Source organism: Chelonia mydas, chromosome 16 (assembly GCF_015237465.2).
Source record: "Chelonia mydas isolate rCheMyd1 chromosome 16, rCheMyd1.pri.v2, whole genome shotgun sequence".
Lineage (NCBI taxonomy): Eukaryota > Metazoa > Chordata > Testudines > Cheloniidae > Chelonia > Chelonia mydas.
The window spans coordinates 23,664,920-23,682,969 of record NC_057857.1 but is presented as its reverse complement, the minus strand read 5'-3'; the positions used below and the strand labels follow the sequence as shown (position 1 = coordinate 23,682,969).

The 18,050-nt window shown below is 39.6% G+C and overlaps 1 protein-coding gene across 9 annotated transcripts in view; it reads left to right on the top strand.

The window, feature by feature from the left end:
• The window catches only part of MAPKAP1 (MAPK associated protein 1), a 156,998-nt gene that overhangs the window by 89,372 nt on the left and 49,576 nt on the right, over positions 1-18,050 (top strand). For 5 of the 9 annotated variants that reach the window (XR_005222442.2, XR_005222444.2, XM_037879315.2 and 2 more), the window contains one exon: positions 4,750-4,859. Coding sequence is in view for 6 of the 9 variants with exons in the window: in XM_037879315.2 (XP_037735243.1) it covers positions 4,750-4,859 (110 nt within the window). In the remaining 3 variants the exon portion in view is untranslated. Of the gene's footprint in view, positions 1-4,728; positions 4,860-18,050 lie in introns of all 9 variants that reach the window. The other 4 variants (XR_006286122.1, XM_043530237.1, XM_043530235.1 and 1 more) reach the window with 1 other exon arrangement.

The window sequence follows — 18,050 nt, the reverse complement described above, 5'->3', positions numbered from 1 at the left end:
TGGTACACTTACAAATGCAATTCAGAGGTTATGGAAACTTCCCCCCAATAGTCCTATCCTCTGTTTTCATACCTGTACATATAACTTACAAAACGTATTTTATCATGTATATAAAATGCAAATATATAAAGGTTAACTTAAAGTATTATCACAGTATGGCAATCAAACCTAAAAGCACACAAAAGTAATATGAGGCTTACTTTAGAGCCACAAATGCAAGGCATTTCAGAGACAGAGCTAAAAATGTGGGCTGACACAGTCATCATGATTCACATTATTGAGCACCCTATCTAAAAATTACCCATCTTAAGTTAAGGACAGTGCATCAACTGGGATTTTTAGCATCAACTTTGATTTCACACTCTTCAGATGGAAAACATTATTAGTCATCACCAGTCATTTTCAACCATGTCAGTGATTTTCTGCAGAAAGCTTGTAAGTGCTATAGATTCCACCTCAGAATAGAACAAAAGTTGTTTCCACATGGGAGAAAAGCACAGACAGTGCATGAAAAAGTTTGTGCTTAATGTTGATGACAGAAGCCTTTCCTCTTTTTTTTTAACTGTTAATTTATCTAAACTGAGCCCAAGACTAAGATACTGTATAAATCCCCCACTTCTTCTCCCAAAAATCAACATTCCAAGCTTTGAAGCTTTTGCCTTTTCTCTTGTTTTCATTTTCCTCTCCTGAACCTTGCCACCCTGGCTTCAGCGCTAAGGCTGTAAAGGAAGATGGAAAGCCAAGTTACCTCAGAATGATCACTATCATTAACATTCACGGGTGGTTCACTTATCATTCCTGACTGCACAGACATGGCAGCCGTTATGAAACGTCCACAGGTGTAGCACGATGATACATATTACATTGTGCCACAATGGATTTATGTATTCTGTAACAAAAGAAAAGTGTAATGAAAAAATACAGAAGGTAATCCTTTATTCCTCCACTGCACAATTTATCAGTAATGCTTGTGGATGATAAGTGCCAGGGATTTCCTTTGCTTGATTTAACCTTGTCACCCAGGTATGTTTTCGTAAAATGACAGAAAAATACAGGCTAAGGAATTTCTTTGATTCTCTTTTTTCTAAAGGTACTTTTAATTGATAGAATAGTCTTTCTTTGTCAGTCTGATGTTTTCTAGCAGCTAAAGATAAATCCATTGGCTTAAAATAATGGTATCACACAACAGTGGGCTAGGTTAAAATGTGTGTAATTTGAAAACCTACTTAAACGTATGCTGGATAAGGTATAACTTGTAATGAGGACACTTGATGTATGGTACCAATATAGGAAATGACTGAGAACCTGGCAAGTAACCCTTGAAATGCATTTTCCACCACAGTAGCACCTCACTACTCTGCACTAATGAAAGGGAAGGTCAATATGGATTGGCAAAGTTTGCAGGCTACTGAGTGCTGGCGATAGGGATGAGCCCCAGCATCACCAGCCAAGTGTAAGTGATAGCATAGTTCCATAGCATTACAGAGTGCCAGGGGAAAGGGCAGGAGGTGTCATGCTGCTCTCTCCCATTGGTGCATGGGAAACATGGCGTCACACACTGGCCTTGCCCCGAGATGACAGCAGAATCTCATTGTTCTGTGCCCAGATCTACTCTCATTGCAGAATAGTGGTTTTACTGTGTACTACCATGTGGTACTGAGATTCTGCTCTGTATTGTCAGAGAAGAGCAATGTTCTTCTTTTATTTAACTAAAACAAAGCAAGAAGATACTAGTAAGTCTGAACTCCGATTGGCATTTCAAATGCCTTTGGCATTATTCCATAGCAAATATCCAAAAGTTTACGAATGTGGGGTGCACTTTACATTTCATTTCTCTTGCCAAGGTCTCACTTACTGAATAGCTCACTAAATATAGTAAAACATAGAGGTTTCTCTTTTTTTGCTTTGATCAGTAAAATAAACTTTTAAAGATTGTTCTGGGATGGGATCCAGCTTCTGAGGCAAAGAATGGCTGTGGTTCAGCCATGATTTAGTAATAGAATGTTCAGTAAAATTAGTGTGACAGTTCTCAGGCCAGCTGCTCAATAGGAAAGGCTTGACCAAGTCAAAATGGACTGAAACACTAGCAGGATCAACAACAGCTTTTCCTTTTTAACGGCTGAAGTGACCAGAATTAAAAATCTGTTTTCCATTTAGGGGAGTTCCAGAGATGTCTTAGTATTAGCAAACCCAAATTAGGTCATCAGTGCTCAGTTGCCATTGTTTGCTTCATTCCCAGCAGGCAGCTTGACTTATTCTTAGTTTAGGTTGAAGGCCTTAGTTTGCTTATGAGAAAACACATTTGAAATAATTTTTTAAGTCCACAAGGCTGGTCATGTTCCTGTTTGACCATATTAGTTAGTGTTGGGTGTTCATCAGCCTTGATGCTTTAAAATGCTCTCCAGACTCCTCCTGCGACACATCAGTAGCACACGTCAGATAACTTAGAAATGTAAAGGAAAAAAAGAGTTTCCATTACTAGAACTGTAGTGTTTTGGCACATACACTGCTTCCATATGCCAGCTTTTAACCAGAAAAACCACAAAGCTTTCCTCTGTAGATAAGTCAAGACTAGAGAAAAATGTGAGGAACTCAAGGGATCTAACAGAACTAGATGAATGGGCTGCATGATGGCAGGTAAAATTTAGTGTGGACAACTGTAATGTGCATTGAAAGGGATAGTTTGAACTAGTCATGTGCATTGCAGGGTTCTGAATTTAGTGAAAACCTCTGCTCAGTGTGTGGCAGCAATCAAAAAAGCAAACAAAATGTCTGGCTGCTTTAAGACGGAAAATTTTATGATGTCATTACAGAAATCGGTTGTACTCCCTCATTTTGAGCACTGTGTTCAGTTCTGATCACTCCATCTCAAAAATATACAGCACATATAGAAGGGTAACAAACAAACTCGAAGAGGCATGAAAAGAGGATAGATTGAAAAGATAGGAATGTTTAATTTAGAGAGGATAGTTCTATAAAATAATGAATGGTACAGAGAAGGTAAGTGTAATTCTCCTGTTTACACTGTCTCATAACACTAGAACAAGGGGAAGGGAAAATGAAATTGGGAGGCAATTAAAAGGAAATAGTTTTACATAACACACAATTCTGAAACTCACTGCCACAGGGCTTCACTGAGGCCAAGAGCCTCGTAGGATTCAAAAGAGACTTAGACATTTTATATGGATAATGAGAACATTCACAGAAGCAATTTTTAAATTTTATCTAATGTATAATGGATATAAACCCACATGCTTCAGTGCATAAGCCATCCAATAACTGCCTTGATTTAGGAAGAACTTCCCCTGAATTGGTAGGTTATCCCATAATTATCCACTGTAGGGTTTCTTGCTCCTCCTCTGCAGTATCTGGTACTGGTCTAGATGGCCTGCTGATCTAATCTGATATGTTAATTTCTATGTAAGGGCTATATTTCTCTACCTCCAGCCCATGCTTGTAGGGTCAGGTGGGAAAGGAGACAGTGGTTGGCCACGTGTTATGTTTTATTGTAAGACCAGTATATGTGGATTCCAAAATTGAGGAACCTATCTCATTACAAACTTGTGCATGCTCACACCGTTCTTGATGGCACTAATAGTGCAGCTGATGGTTGCGGTTGAGAAATAACATGTGACAAATTCAAGTTGTCAGTGATCCTTCTAGGATATTTTCCAGGGATAGGTCTGATACAGTAATCTGAACTAAACTTCTTCCCAGAGTTAGGGTCATCCCATAACATTCAGTTTTGGTCCTGTTTATAATGATGTAAGTGTATTGAGTGGATTGTTGTTGACTGCCAGTTAGTTTTAAAATATTCCAGCTGTGCTGTTCATCTAGAATTTTGTTTCTCTGTGGCTACTTCAATATTTTAATCAGGAGAGAGAGAGAGAGCTCCGCCTCCTCCTGTCTAAATTGCCTTGTGAAATACAATTTCTTCCTCACAGTGCAGCCCTTTCCCTTTGTGTGCCTAACATCTCTGAAATTTCCTTCAGTGACATCTGCTGACATGAACAGAGGTTGACTGCAAGGTCCAATGGGCAAAATGTACTGACTGATCAGCCAGGCACCTCTCTTATTACATCATCATCTTCTCCACTTCACCAGTGATAGCACTCTCCGTACCCCATTTGTCCATTTCTCCTAAGACCATCTCGAGGCCAATTACCAGACTTCGTCCCTGCACAAAATGCCTTCCTGAGCTGGGGGCCAGACCAACTAACCTGTTTTCATTAACATCTCTCTTCCAGATTTATGCCACAATGCTCAGCAAAGCCATTCATTTTACTGAATATAATGCTGTGCCCTAGTTTTTCCCTCCTTACTATTCTGTTGCATCTTGATTGTATCATGTATGAAAATGAGATTGCAAGCTGTTGGGGTAGGGGCCAGTTCTTCTTGTGTATTCTGCGAAGCACCTAGCACACTTTACTAATAATGAGAAATAAAGGAGTTCTCCTTGTATGTTTGCTCATTTTCCTTTTTTAAGGACAAACACAAAGTGATCTGAAATGAAGATGATAAATTAGGAAAACCCTTGCAGCATATCCTGAGCTTTGTCACTTTTCTCCTTTGTTGTCCCCAACTTGCTCATCAGACCTTGCTTAAATCCTCTCATCGTGTCATAAGTGTTAATCTTTGTTTAGTTAATTGGTATACCCAGTAGATCTTTTGCTCACTACACTTACGTCAGTGAGGATTGCAATAAACTGTCTTATGTTTTGTAATAAGGTGTGTGCGTGTGTCTTGCAGAAATGCTGCTCATGGATTCTCACTTATTCAGGTGGACAGTATGAAGGTCACCATGAAGGATATCTTACAAAAGGCCTTAAAGCGGAGGAAGGGATCACAGAGGTGTTCAGGTGGGATACCTATTTTTCTCTCTGTAAAGAGATGTTTTGCCATAAGTAACTTTTTCCCCCCTTAAATCTATCTCTTGTGACTGTCATGCAAAATGCTAATTTTTGTTTAGTTAGGTATTGTGATTTTCAGCACAGCTCCAAAGCTGCTCTATTCACAGGTGGTACAGAAAGAAAGCTTTTCAGATACTACTGAAAAACACTGACAGTGGGAGAATTGTATGATGTTTCCTGCAAAGCCATAGAGTCAGTATCAGTAATGTATGTTTGTTATGACAAAGCCACTTGCCTTAAACACCAGTCACTGATAGCCTGAAATGAACTGGAAACATGATCATGCCTTTGCTTGTTAGAGTTTATATACTTTTCATTTATGTCAGAACCAGGTATTTAATGTGATTTTTAAAACAAATTCTAAAAAATACAGCAGATTATAACTTGGGTAGAAATAACAGAATAACTGACTTCCTGCAATACTATCAAAATATTGTTGCCCTTACAAATAGCTTAGACATATTGACATTAAAACAGTAGAAAATATGTAATACTCACTGTATTGCAAAGCACTGCTTTTCATGATTATCAATATACATTCACATACATATTAGTAGAGAGATTTTAAAAGTACAAGGCTGAGAAATCTGTCCAGCAAGAAATAATTATTGTGAGAAATTGCACTGAGTCTTGTTGCGCCACAGAGAACTTTAATATAAACCTATCTATATACTAGGTAGAGATAAGTATCTTGTCTTTGTAAATGAATGAAACCTCCTTATATAACCCTTAGTTTTAAGTATGTGATAATAAAATAAACCCTTTTCTGTTTAGAAAAAGTAGTTCGGTGCAGTTCTTTTAAATGCGTATATAATCTGTCATGGATTTAATTAGCTATCTTCAGATGAAAGCTGAAGTTTTAATAAAAGTTAGAAGAGATAACACAGTGAAGGACACGGATGAGCTGTCTCAAGGCCATATTCCAAGGGAACGATAAGAGCTGTAAAAAATGGCAGAGGAGAGCAATTGAAAATCTGATTCTCGTAAAAAGAGAGAGAGAGATGCTGGTAGGGGCTGTTGTAGATGAGACCTGCTAGCTTCTGCAAGCAATTTGGCCGCTTGCCAGGAGTCATTGTTCACCCTCAGCTGTGGCGGCTTGGTCCAGATGTGCCAACTGCACGTTTCTGCTTTTGCCAGCTGACTGCGCCGTTTGATAACCAGCTCTCTGGATGCCCATCACTGGCCGCAGAGATAGAATTAAATGATGATGATCTTCCCACAAGTTGGGAGAGGAAACAATGCATATAAATCTTGATTTCATCTCAGCGTGAGAAGTCTTTATCCATCATCACTCATAATGAACAAGTCGTTAGCCGCGATGAATGGTGTTCTGGTTTTTTTTCAAACATCTCTTTTGTTCACTTTTTGGGTGACTTTTATGTATTTCCTGGGGGTCAAATATCTCTCCTGATGGGAGGATGGCTAGCTTAATTTTTAAGTTGCTGCCCTACCTTGTGTATTAAATGCTGCTCTTTTTTCTGTTTGAAATCTGTTTTTTCTTTAATTCTGCTACTTATGTTCAGTAGTGGTAGAAAGGGAGTTTTTTCCTTCCTCTAAGACTTTGATTCTGTTGTCATGATATCCCTGCACATAAACTGTTGTAAACCTTATACCTACTTAGTTGTATATATTGCAAAATAATATACTGTTCTGAAATAAGTATATTAAAAGTGTATTTAAATTTCTGAGGCTTGGGAAGTACATATGAAATAGTTTGAATGTGCATTTTTTTAATAAATATAACTTTTATCCATGTGACTGGCACACTTCATCATCCAGTATGTATGTTTGTCAGCTGTCCTGTCTAAAATAGGCCCTGATTCTGGAATTACTTATGTACATGCTAAATTTTAATCACATAAATAGTTCCACTGACATCAATACACGTGCATAAGTATTTCCAGAATCAGAGCCTAAGATTGTAAACTTCATGAAGCAGATCCTCATTCTCTCTCGTATAGTGTTTGAGCTCCACAAATAAGCAAAATTATTTTGATATATTTTTAACATGTCATCATGTATCTAAAATCACCATAATACAGAGTTCATTCTTAAAGACTAGATTGTGATGTCTCAGTTTTCAGTAAAAGTTGGTGATAGAATTTAATTTAGGAAAAGAATATCCCCTCTGGTTCAACAAACAGCTCCTTTCAATTTCATCCCTTATTTTAAAAAGATTTTTACTTTTTAAAATATTGCCATGAAAATTTATCTAAAACTTTGATTTATAGTATTGCAATTATTTCATAAAACTGGAACTCCTGGAGAATTTTCTTTGTTTTCTGTTTGCATACAGATCTACAGTGCAGTCTTCACAGGACAGTGTACTCAGCTTATCGATTTAGTGCTAAAGCTTAACTCATTTTTAAGTTCCTTATAAAAAGTTTCTCTGTAAGTTTCCATCTTATTACTGACTTGCATGACATTTCAAATCATCCTGCATTTGTGAAAAGGTGGAAAGTTTGGTGGCATGTTTCAGGTGTGGGAGAGATTGTTGAACGGTTGTAATGTGACCAAGAAGTGGACATTCCAATGGCAGCAGAGTTAAGTACAGTCCCTGAATTAGTGTTCTGTGATTTTTTGGTTTCTCTTGGTAATTTGATGAATACTTTCATTAGCCATTTAGTACAAATATTCCTGGATTTTGCTAGCTGTAGTTATTAATCTGTAATGTGCAGGTGGGTGGTAAGGGTTTAATGCATTAGTTCATGAAAATCTCTCTGCCTAGGTCACCTCTGTGAATCAATGACCTTCTGAGCTGCTCCATTTTTGACTTTTGTTTAAAAATACCATTACCAGCCTTGTCACTACCAACCTTTACCAACCTCATGAAGCATGAGGTTGATAATGACAGATCGAGTTTGTAGTGACAAATGGTAGCTCAGATTTCAGCTTTATGAAAGTTCTCTTTTAATATATGCACTGATATTAACACAGAAGTATATGTTAGATGAATCACATCTATAAAAATGTTATGAACACATTTATTTCAAATTACATTTGCTAATGAGACTAAAGCTGAATAAGACTTTGGCCTCCAATTTAATTGAGAGATATTTTAGTGTAGGAAAACATGGGTCAATAAATGGATATATATGTGGGTAATGACCTTTATTTCATGGAAAATAATCTGAAAGAAATGGAAAAACATTTTAATTATATTGGAATAGATCTTTCAAAAATCTGTCATTCATCAAAATGTAGCTGTTATGAAAATACTTGCATGAGAAGACAGAGTATGGTGACTAGGTGGTGGCCTTTCTAAAGTTCTTTATAAAAATGTGCTTTTAGTAAAAGAAATAAAAGCTGTGTGCAGTCTTTTCAGAGAAAGGGATAGCTCCTAACCACAGTAAAATTAGTAAAAATGCATACATTGACTCAGTGTATGGGTTTTTTTAAAAGAAGAAAAAACAACCTGTTTTTTCACTTCTGATTATTTATTTTATAGCACCCAATGTGCTAAGCATTTGACAAAACAAAGGACTACCCCCAACCCAAAGACGTTGCAATCTAATTCAAATGCACACTTTTGTCTGACTAAATGAAGGTATTGACAATTTTAATGGTAAACAACAAAAACTCAAGCCTGTTTTGACACACACACAGCCCATGTAATACGGATTTAGGGCTTCAACTGTATCTTTCACATTTCAGTGTGCCACTCTTTCATTTCATCACATTAGGCTGTTCTGGGCCTTTCTGTTAGAGAAAGTTGTGTTTTGAAGAATTACAAAGCACCCATTAGGATTTTCCTTAATATTTTTCATTTAAGCATAGAGGGAAAACGCCAAAGAATTTAGAGATCAGAACAGCCACCTGTCCAGTTTAGAAACCAGCACAATCCTCGTCTCCAATCTCAAGTTTCTCATGTACACAGCTCTTTCTCTAGATTTATTTAAACATGGGTCCAAGACTAGAACAATAGTTGAAAACTTTTGTTCCTTAACATAGTCCTAGTTCAGTGCTGCCCAGACTTTTCCTGTTGTGCAACCTCTTACCAGTAATGGAATCTGTGTGTGCCCCCCCAGCCCCCCTCCATTGCTGCACAGTTGGCTCAGCAGAGGAACTTGGGCTGAAGGTAGAGATGGGGACTGAACTGGAGATGGGGGTGGAGCTGGCCTGTGGGCAGAGAGGGAATGAGAGCAGAGCTGGAGCTGGGGTAGGAGCTGGGCTGGGAGCAGAGTGGGGCTGGGTAGCGCTCCCTCCCTGCTCCCTGTGGGGGCTGGCCCAGGCCCTACCGTGCACCCCGGGCACGCCCTACAGTTTGGGGACCATTGCTCTAATTTATTTTTCAACCAGATAACTAAGGGCTGGTCTATGCACAAACTTGCAGTGGAATAACTAACTCCATTTTAATTCACCGATTTAAACAAAATTGAGATGGGACATTTTTATTTCAAAATAAGTGTCCACACATAGATTTGCACCAAAATAGCAAAAGGTTTGAATAAAAACAGATTTAATTATTTCAGTTCCAGTTTGTATGTAGACCATTCCGAAGATTAGTTGAAAAACTGTATTGATTTTTTTCAGCTTACTTAGCTGACTACAGAAAAATTCACTTAATCCGACTATATAAGATGAAAAGTAAATTACTAAGGAGTGTTTTAAAACACCGAAAAGTGTTTCGAAATCTCCACTGATATGATTTGGGTAGGTCTGTAATTCCTGTAGAGCTGCCTTTTTAATGATGCATCCAAAGGGAGAATGTAATTTCTTTATTCCAAATAAATGTACCTGAAAATCCAAATAAACTAAGTAGTCATGTGGTAGGAGGCAAAGTACACTCATGAATCCGAAACTGCGTAGGAGACAGAACACTTAATTAGGAATAAATTATCAATTTTCATCATGACAGAGGGTTAACTTTGGGGTGCCACAATGTTCCATAGTTGCACTGGTGTTTAATATCTATACATGGTCTGAAAAAGGCAGTGAGTAGTGAAGTGGCAAAATTAGCAGATGACACAAAATGATTTAGTCAGGTCAAGACTGGAGAAGACTGAGGAACCTCAGAGGAACCTAATCAACTTAGGCGAATGGATGACATGATGGCAGATGAAATTCTATGTTGACAAATACAAACTGATCCTCATAGAAAAGAATTATTTGAACTACTAATACACCTTACCAGAGTCTAAACTAGGCTCAGGAAAACAACTGCGGCATCCTTGTACACAGCTCAGTGAAGACTTTTGCTGCATATGCAGCAGCAGTCAAAAAAGAAAACAAAAAGGTCAGATGCGAGGAATGGGATGGAGAATGAATATGGAAAATATTATAATAGTAGTATAAAAGTCAGTGTTATGCATTCACCTGGAATACTCTCTTAAATTGTGGTCACCCCATCTGAAAAAAAAGATAGAACAGGTATAGAGGACAATCAATGACATACAGTGAGCCAGATTAGGGCATGAAATAGCTCTTCTATCAAGAAAACTTGAAAAGATGGAGCTGGTATACTTTCCAGCACAGATTAGTGAGGTAGGATAGACATGCAAAATTGTGACTTGTCTGGAGAAGGCAAATCTAGAACTTCTGTTCACCTTGTGCCATAACAAGATCGAAGGAGCATTTATTGAAAGTCAGAGGTGGCAAATTCAAAACTGATAAAAGGAAATGCTTTCTCACAGAGTGCATGACTAGCCTGTGACACTCATTGCCACAGACGTCACTGAGGCCAAGAGCGAAGCAGGATTCAGTAAAGAGTTGGAGATTTATTTAGATAACAAGATTATCCAGAATTACAATAGTAAAGAATAAATAATTTTGAAGAGATTTAAATTAAACATGCTTCAGGGCATAAAAAAACCTCTAAGAGTATTTCTACACTGCCAAAAAAGATGTTCTTAATTTGGGTTAAAATAGCAGTGAAGACGGGGGAAATCAGCCTTTAATTTTTAACTATGTAGGCTTTAACTCAAGCTGCTAAGCCAAAATGCTGTGTCTTGATTGCTACTTTGGCTCTGGTTGACTTAACATACCACCCCTTTTTTTTTAGCAGTGTAGACACACTGTTGGGGGTTTGGAAGAATCATAGAATGGTAGGACTAAAAGGAACCTCGAGAGGTCATCTAGTCCAGTCCCCTGCACTCGTGGTAGGACTAAATATTATCTAGACCAGTGGTTCTCAAAGCCAGTCCGCCGCTTGTTCAGGGAAAGCCCCTGCCGGGCCAGACCGGTTTGTTTACCTGCCGCTTCCGCAGGTTCGGCCAATCGTGGCTCCCACTGGCCGCGGTTCGCCGTTCCAGGCCAATGGGGGCTGTGGGAAGGGCTGCCAGCTCGTCCCTTGGCCCGCGCGGCTTCCCGCAGCCCCCATTGGCCTGGAGCAGCGAACCGCAGCCAGTGGGAGCCGCGATCGACCGAACCTGCAGACGCGGCAGGTAAACAAACTGGTCCGTCCCGGCAGGGGCTTTCCCTAAACAAGCGGCAGACCGGCTCTGAGAACCACTGATCTAGACCATCCCTGACAGGTGTTTGTCTAACCTGCTCTTAAAAATCTCCAATGATGGAGATTCCACAGCCTCCCTAGGCAATTTATACCAGTATTTAACTACCCTGACAGGAAGTTTTTCCTAATGTCCAAGCTAAACTTCCCCTGCTGCAAGTTAAGCGCATTGCTGCTTATCCTGTCCTCAGAGGTTAAGAACAATTTTTCTCCCTCCTCCTTGTAATAACCTATTATGTACTGTGACACCATTACTGCTCTACCTTGGTGGGTCTTGTGCTTATTGGCAGATTTACTCGCCTTGGAGCTTCACGGCAGCCCTCAGCTTGGCCGTTTTTCTGAACTCACAGTCCAGGTCGACTCCTCCTGTCTGACCAGGAGTTGGGAGGATTTGGGGGGAACCCGGGCCCGTCCTGGAACCCGGGTTCCAGCCCAGGGCTCTGTGGAATGCAGCTGTCTAGAGTGCCTCCTGGAATAGCTGTGCGACAGCTACAACTCCCTGGGCTACTTCCCCATGGCCTCCTCCCGACACCTTCCTTATCCTCACCATAGGACCTTCCTCCTGGTGTCTGATAATGCTTGTACACCTCAATCCTCCAACAGTCCGCATTCTCACTCTCAGCTCCTAGTGCCTCTTGCTCCCAGCTCCTCACAAGCACACCAGCTGCCCTGATTAGCCTGCCTTAATTGATTCTAGCAGCTTCTTGATTGGCTGCAGGTGTTCTAATCAACCTGTCTTAATTGTCTCCAGAAGGTTCCTGATTGTTCTGGAACCTTCTCTGTTACTTTACCCAGGGAAAAGGGACCTACTTAGCCTGGGGCTAATATATCTGCCTTCTATTACATTCCTATAGCCATCTGGCCCGATACTGTCACAGTACTTAAAAACTAACCAATTTATTTGAGCATAAACTTTCGTGAGCTACAGCTCACTTCATTGAATGCATAAAGCTGTAGCTCATGAAAGCTTATGCTCAAATAAATTGGTTAGTCTCTAAGGTGCCACAAGTACTCCTTTTCTTTTTGCGAATACAGACTAACATGGCTGCTACTCTGAAACCTACTTAAAAACTGTTATGTCCCCTCTGTCTTATCTTCTCCAGACTAAACAAACCCAGTCTTCCCTCATAGGTCATGTTTTCTAGATCATTTTATTTAATCATTTTTGTTGCTCTTCTCTGGACTTTCTCCAATTTGTCCACATCCTTCCTGAAATGTGGCACCCAGAACTGGAGACAATACTCCAGTTGAGGCCAATCAGTGCAGAGTAGAGCAGAAGCAGCTTTGCCTTGGGGGCCAGTCATCCCATCACTTGCAGCGTTGCTTGTACCTTCCAGCAGATACTGGCCTGGTTAGACAAGGTATTGGGCTAGGTGGACCCCTAGTCTAATGGGTATGATCATTCTTATTTTCTTATAACCTGCGGATGTATCCAGCTGGAGATCAGAGCTGCAGCCCCAACTCCCCTTTATAGATCCTGACAATCCGGCTCCTTCCACTACACTAAAGCAAAACGAAAAAGAGAGAGAAAACTAACTTGCCTACAAAGAGCTATCAAAAACTCCTGGCATTCCCTGTATGTCTGGCTGCTGCTCTGGTCTTTTTGACATGACAGAAGTCAGTGGGCTGACAATATGTCTGCTTCCTTATCAATTTTTTAAATATTTAAATACATAAAAATTATTTTAAAATCCCTTATATTATATATAAAGTAGTGATTGGACATTATTTATATTTCTTTGCAGTTTTCCTTTCTAAGTTAAGTTGTTACATGATTTGTGCCTTAAAAGCATGTGTTGATTTGTATTAAATATTAATCATGGACTATATTAGATGAGGCATGAGTGGAAAACAACCCTGTGTGAGAGAGAGTCTTGAATAATGCCTCTTAATTTTTTTCATAAAGAACAAACATCTACTGAAGTGGTGATGCAACACCATCATGCACAACAGTTCCATAAAGCATGGCAGTAGGGGGCTAATGGGAATACTGTATCATTTTGTGCCACATGCCCAAACAACCAACTGGAAGAAGTTTGTGAGTGTTAGCAAGTTGCGGAAAAGTCTGTAACAAACAGTCAGTGTCACATAATAGAGAAGATAAATCTACAGAGGAAATTGTTCAGGCAGATGTGTAATTAGTTGAAGTCAGCCTGGATCAATCAGGGTATGAACTGCCTATGCAAGATATGTTCGTCTGCATCCCTTTCTCTAAGCTGGTTTCATTGTACTTAAAGTGAACTGTTCTTTTAGCTTAGTGAGGAAGAATCAAATGCAATCGCATAACCTGACTCTGATTGTAATGGATTCCCTGAGGTACACTCATAAAATAGAAAATGTAATTGATGTTTTCTTATGTTAATGAAAAATAACTAAGTAGAATACTTTATCTTCAATTTATTTAATGTATTGCATACTCAGCAGCATGTTTTGCAAATACATTTTCACATGAGACCTAGAGATAAAATATTCTTGGTTGAGGGGGTTTGGTCCTAGAGGAGGTCAGTCTAATCCAGAGTTGGACCCACCTTTAGGGGAATTAGCAAAACTCTCCTATTTAAGAAAGCATTCCCTTAGTAACCTGAAAGATAGAGGAAGGAAATGAAGAGAATTAGATCACATTCCAAACAAAACTCCTATAGCAAGGAAGAGAGAAGAGCTGAAGACTCCATTAAATTCAGTGGGCACCTCTGTGCATATCTAATTTACCTAGGCAGTGTTTGGGTACTGTGTTGATGGTACTATAGACCAGTGGTTTTTCAACCTCTTGCCAGCACGCGCGCACACACCCAGCTCCCATTCGTCAGGAGTGCAGACCCTGTGCTTGGGGCGGAGACAGCGCATGGAGCCCCGTGGCCCTCCCCGCCTAGGAGCCAGACCTGCTGCTGGCCATTTCCGGGGCGCAGCATGGTGTCAGAACAGGTAGGGACTAGCCTGCCTTAGCCGGGCAGCACCGCCGACGGGATTTTTAACAGCCCAGTGGGCGGTGCTGACCAGAGTGCCACAACCCAGTCCCTTCCATTCCGCGACCCAGTTCTGGGTCACAACCCACAGTTTGAAAACCACTGCTATGGAAAACGCTAATATAGGTAGATACATCCAGGACTGCTGTGGATGTAGTTGCTGTATTCAGAGCTCCTTGAAAGCTGCTTCCAGAAACATACACATTAGAGCAGTTAATGGATTAAACTGTCTTTTGTCACTAAACTGATATTTAATGACCCTTGTTGCATTTTCCTGGGTTGAAAGAGAAACCAAGACCATGATGGCCTTTTGTTTTTCTGTATAAAGCTCTGTTACTGTGGTGCATAGAGGGATCTTTGCGAGTTTGGATATATGCAATAAGTTGCAAGACTTGAGAAGCATTTGAAGGTGTTTTACTCATTGGAAGTAAACGGGAATTTTACCATTGATTTCAAATGGGAGCAAGTTTAGTCCAGCACTGAGTGTTTTTGTTCCAAAAAGGGGGTGAAAGAAATATAAATTATCCTCACTTAATAATGAATATACCATTATCTTTGTAAATGTTGATTGCCTTAAAAAATCAGCTTAGCAGTTGTTGCAAATCGTCCTGCTGCTTATTTCTGTTGAACTTACTTAACACTCTCCTTTACGATATGTCTACACTGCAATTAAATACCTGTGGCTGGCCTGTGCCAGCTGACTCACGCTTGGGCTAAAGGGCTGTTTAACTGCGGTGCAGACGTTGGGGTTCTAACGTCATTTGCAGAATATATGCATAGGTGAACTTTGCTAATATACCACTCAGAAGCATTAGCCACTGTTTGATGTCCTTTACCAAGTGATGGAGAGAGATCTGTAATCTGCTGCTACTTTGGGTGGCATACTCTTTACAGGAACAGTGCATCTAATACAATGAAGCCCTTATTTACTAACTATGAGCAGATGAAGGATGAAAAGGAAGAAGTGGAAATGAATTGGGTTTAGAAGAATGATACCTTAATTCTGACTAGAAGGCCCCACTCAGAATGATAGGATCGTTCAGTCTCCGTTGTTTGGAACCATTGGTGACTCTGCTGAGACTTCCCACAAGGCTGCTAAGTTGCAATGGTGACCTGAGATATCTAAGATTCCATCTAAACTCTTTCTCTCACTTTCTGTAAAGGTGTTCACAACTCTTTTCTGTCATCACTAGCAGTTCGACCATTGTAGCACCAGTTAAGGGAAATCATGATCCTTGTCAGCAATGGTTCATTTTCCAAGAGGCTTAAGAAATATATTCAGTTCATCAAATAATTTCACATAGGCCACCAAACAGATGGTAACAACTCTGGTCACTTTTGTTGTGATCTGAATTTGAGTTGATGAAATGAGCGAGACTCCATTTTCCATTGCCATTCCCTTGAGCCTTCCACTTCTAATTCAGAATCCTCAGGCTTGGGCTTGTTCCACTGGTACCTCCTCCTTCTCTCCTCCACCTACTGCTTCAGCCACCTTATGCATAATCACAAATGTAGAGTGCAAGTTCTCTGGGACAGCAGCTGTCTTTTTCTTCTGTCCATCGGACCAGAAGCTAACCTAATGAGACCCTGATCAGACTATAGACTGCTGTAATGTGAATAATAAATAATAAGGCAAAGATGTTCAGTACACCAGGGTCTATTTTCAAACCAAGTACTCAGTTCAAACACTGGTGTCCAAATAAGAAACACTAGCATTCTTTGAAGGAAATGCAGCCCATGCTGGTTTTACCATGATTATAATTGTTGCTAAAAAAACAAACACAAAATGGTGCACCCTGAGAACAACACTGCCCGTCTCTGCTGCCCATCATGTTCTGCTGTTCTGATGTTCCTTGTGAACTGAGAAGCCTTAACTGTTTCATCTTGTCTGATTTTAAATAGAAATTCTTTGCAAGGCAAACATGCTACTGATCATTATTAAATAGCAGCTTTAAACTGTAAACATCCCAAACCAGAAATACTCAGTCCTTTTAAGACCAAAATGCTTTACAAGTCTAATTGTTATAAACAGTAACTTCTGCCAACATTTCATAGATGTGACCTGTATTTTCCATAGGTTAGAGCAAGAGCTACTGACTGAGTATTGTGTTCAGTTTGGAGAAAGACTGATACCTTTTATATAAATGAAAACAGCTGCTTTATAATACCATTAAAGTCCCTAACAGCTGTTAGCCATTGCTTTTTCACATTTTTTAAAATGTGTAAATTTGTAAAGTTACCAAAAGTCATTTACAACATAATCTTACTAATCTAGATCATTCCCACAGGAAGCAGATAGAACATAAATATAAAACCATCCGTATCATATTTCAGTCTCCGTCATAGAATCAAGTGAATTGTAGTTGCAAAGGCCTGTTTAGGTCATCTATTTCCATCCCCCAGCTAATGCAGGATTATTCCCTACAGTAGATCTGACTAATTCACAATTTATTTAAGGTAGTTTATTGTTCTATAATTAGTTTTCTTTTCAAAGACAATTATTCAGTCACCTAGCTGAACTTTGAGAACAATTGTACAAAATGAAGTAGTCTGAAATAAGTGAGACACCCTTAATTTAGCAAAACAATAAAGCATAAGATGCAGATAGTTGAATTATATCCCAAAATATGAATATTCTTTTACTTGTTCTTTCAATGATTTCTAACCTAGTGGTTCTAACACCAGTTTTAATATGTGGGATCACTTCTAAAGCACACCTCTGAAAGTCTGCACACACATGTGTTCGATCTGCAACGCCCACTGGAGAGAAGCCAAAACCCTAATATAAAGGTACTATTTGTATAAAGAGCTACTTGTTATTGTCTGTCATGTGTCTAGCTCCCAGGGAAATGCTAGGATACAATAAAACTGAAGAATTTAATTTCAGGTTGTTCAATTATCTCACTATTTCTGTGGTATTTCACCTCTTCTGTTTGTAAATACTTGGTCTTGATGCTGTGCTGCTGTCTTCGATGTACCTTCTCCCTTCCTCCTTGGATGTTAAGGAGACTGGCCTTCTCTGAAGTGTTGTGATGGGGCTGAACTGTTAGGCTATGTCTACACTATGCACCTTTTAGCTACACAGCTGGGCCACTACCCCTGTGTTGATAAAAGGTGTGCAGTGTAGCTGCTATTTGTTGGCAGGAGAGAGCTCTCCCGCCAACAAAAAAAAAAAAAAAAATCCACCTCCAGCGAGCAGCGGTAGCTTTGTTGGTAGGAGAGAGCTGTCCTCCCAACAAAGCACTGTTCACACCGGCACTTTTCATCTGTAAAACTTTCGTCATTCGGAGATGTGTTTTTTTTCACACCCCTGAACGACAAAAGTTTTACCAACGAAAGTCCAGTGTAGACAAAGCCTTTTGTGTCACTGCCCTCTGAAAGGAGAAGAGAAGAAAACAGTTCAGATGGTGGTAGAAGAAAGCAGTAGCTGGCAGCAAAGAAACAGGAGAGGAACCACTCTCCTTTAAAGGCTGCTATGCTACTATGGGATATTGGTGAGTTTTGCACTTAAAACAGAGATTCAACATCTTTCATAGGTATGAAAAATGCAATATATCCTCCCCAAAATTACACCACCTACTCGTTGAGTACATAATGAATTTTTTGAGCATTTAAAAGTAAATCTTAATTTTAATTCCTAAACTAATTTAAATGGGTCCTTTAAGAAATTTAATATCTACAGTCAGCCTCCCTGCCCTCCCTCCTCCCATGATTTCAGTAATAGGATAA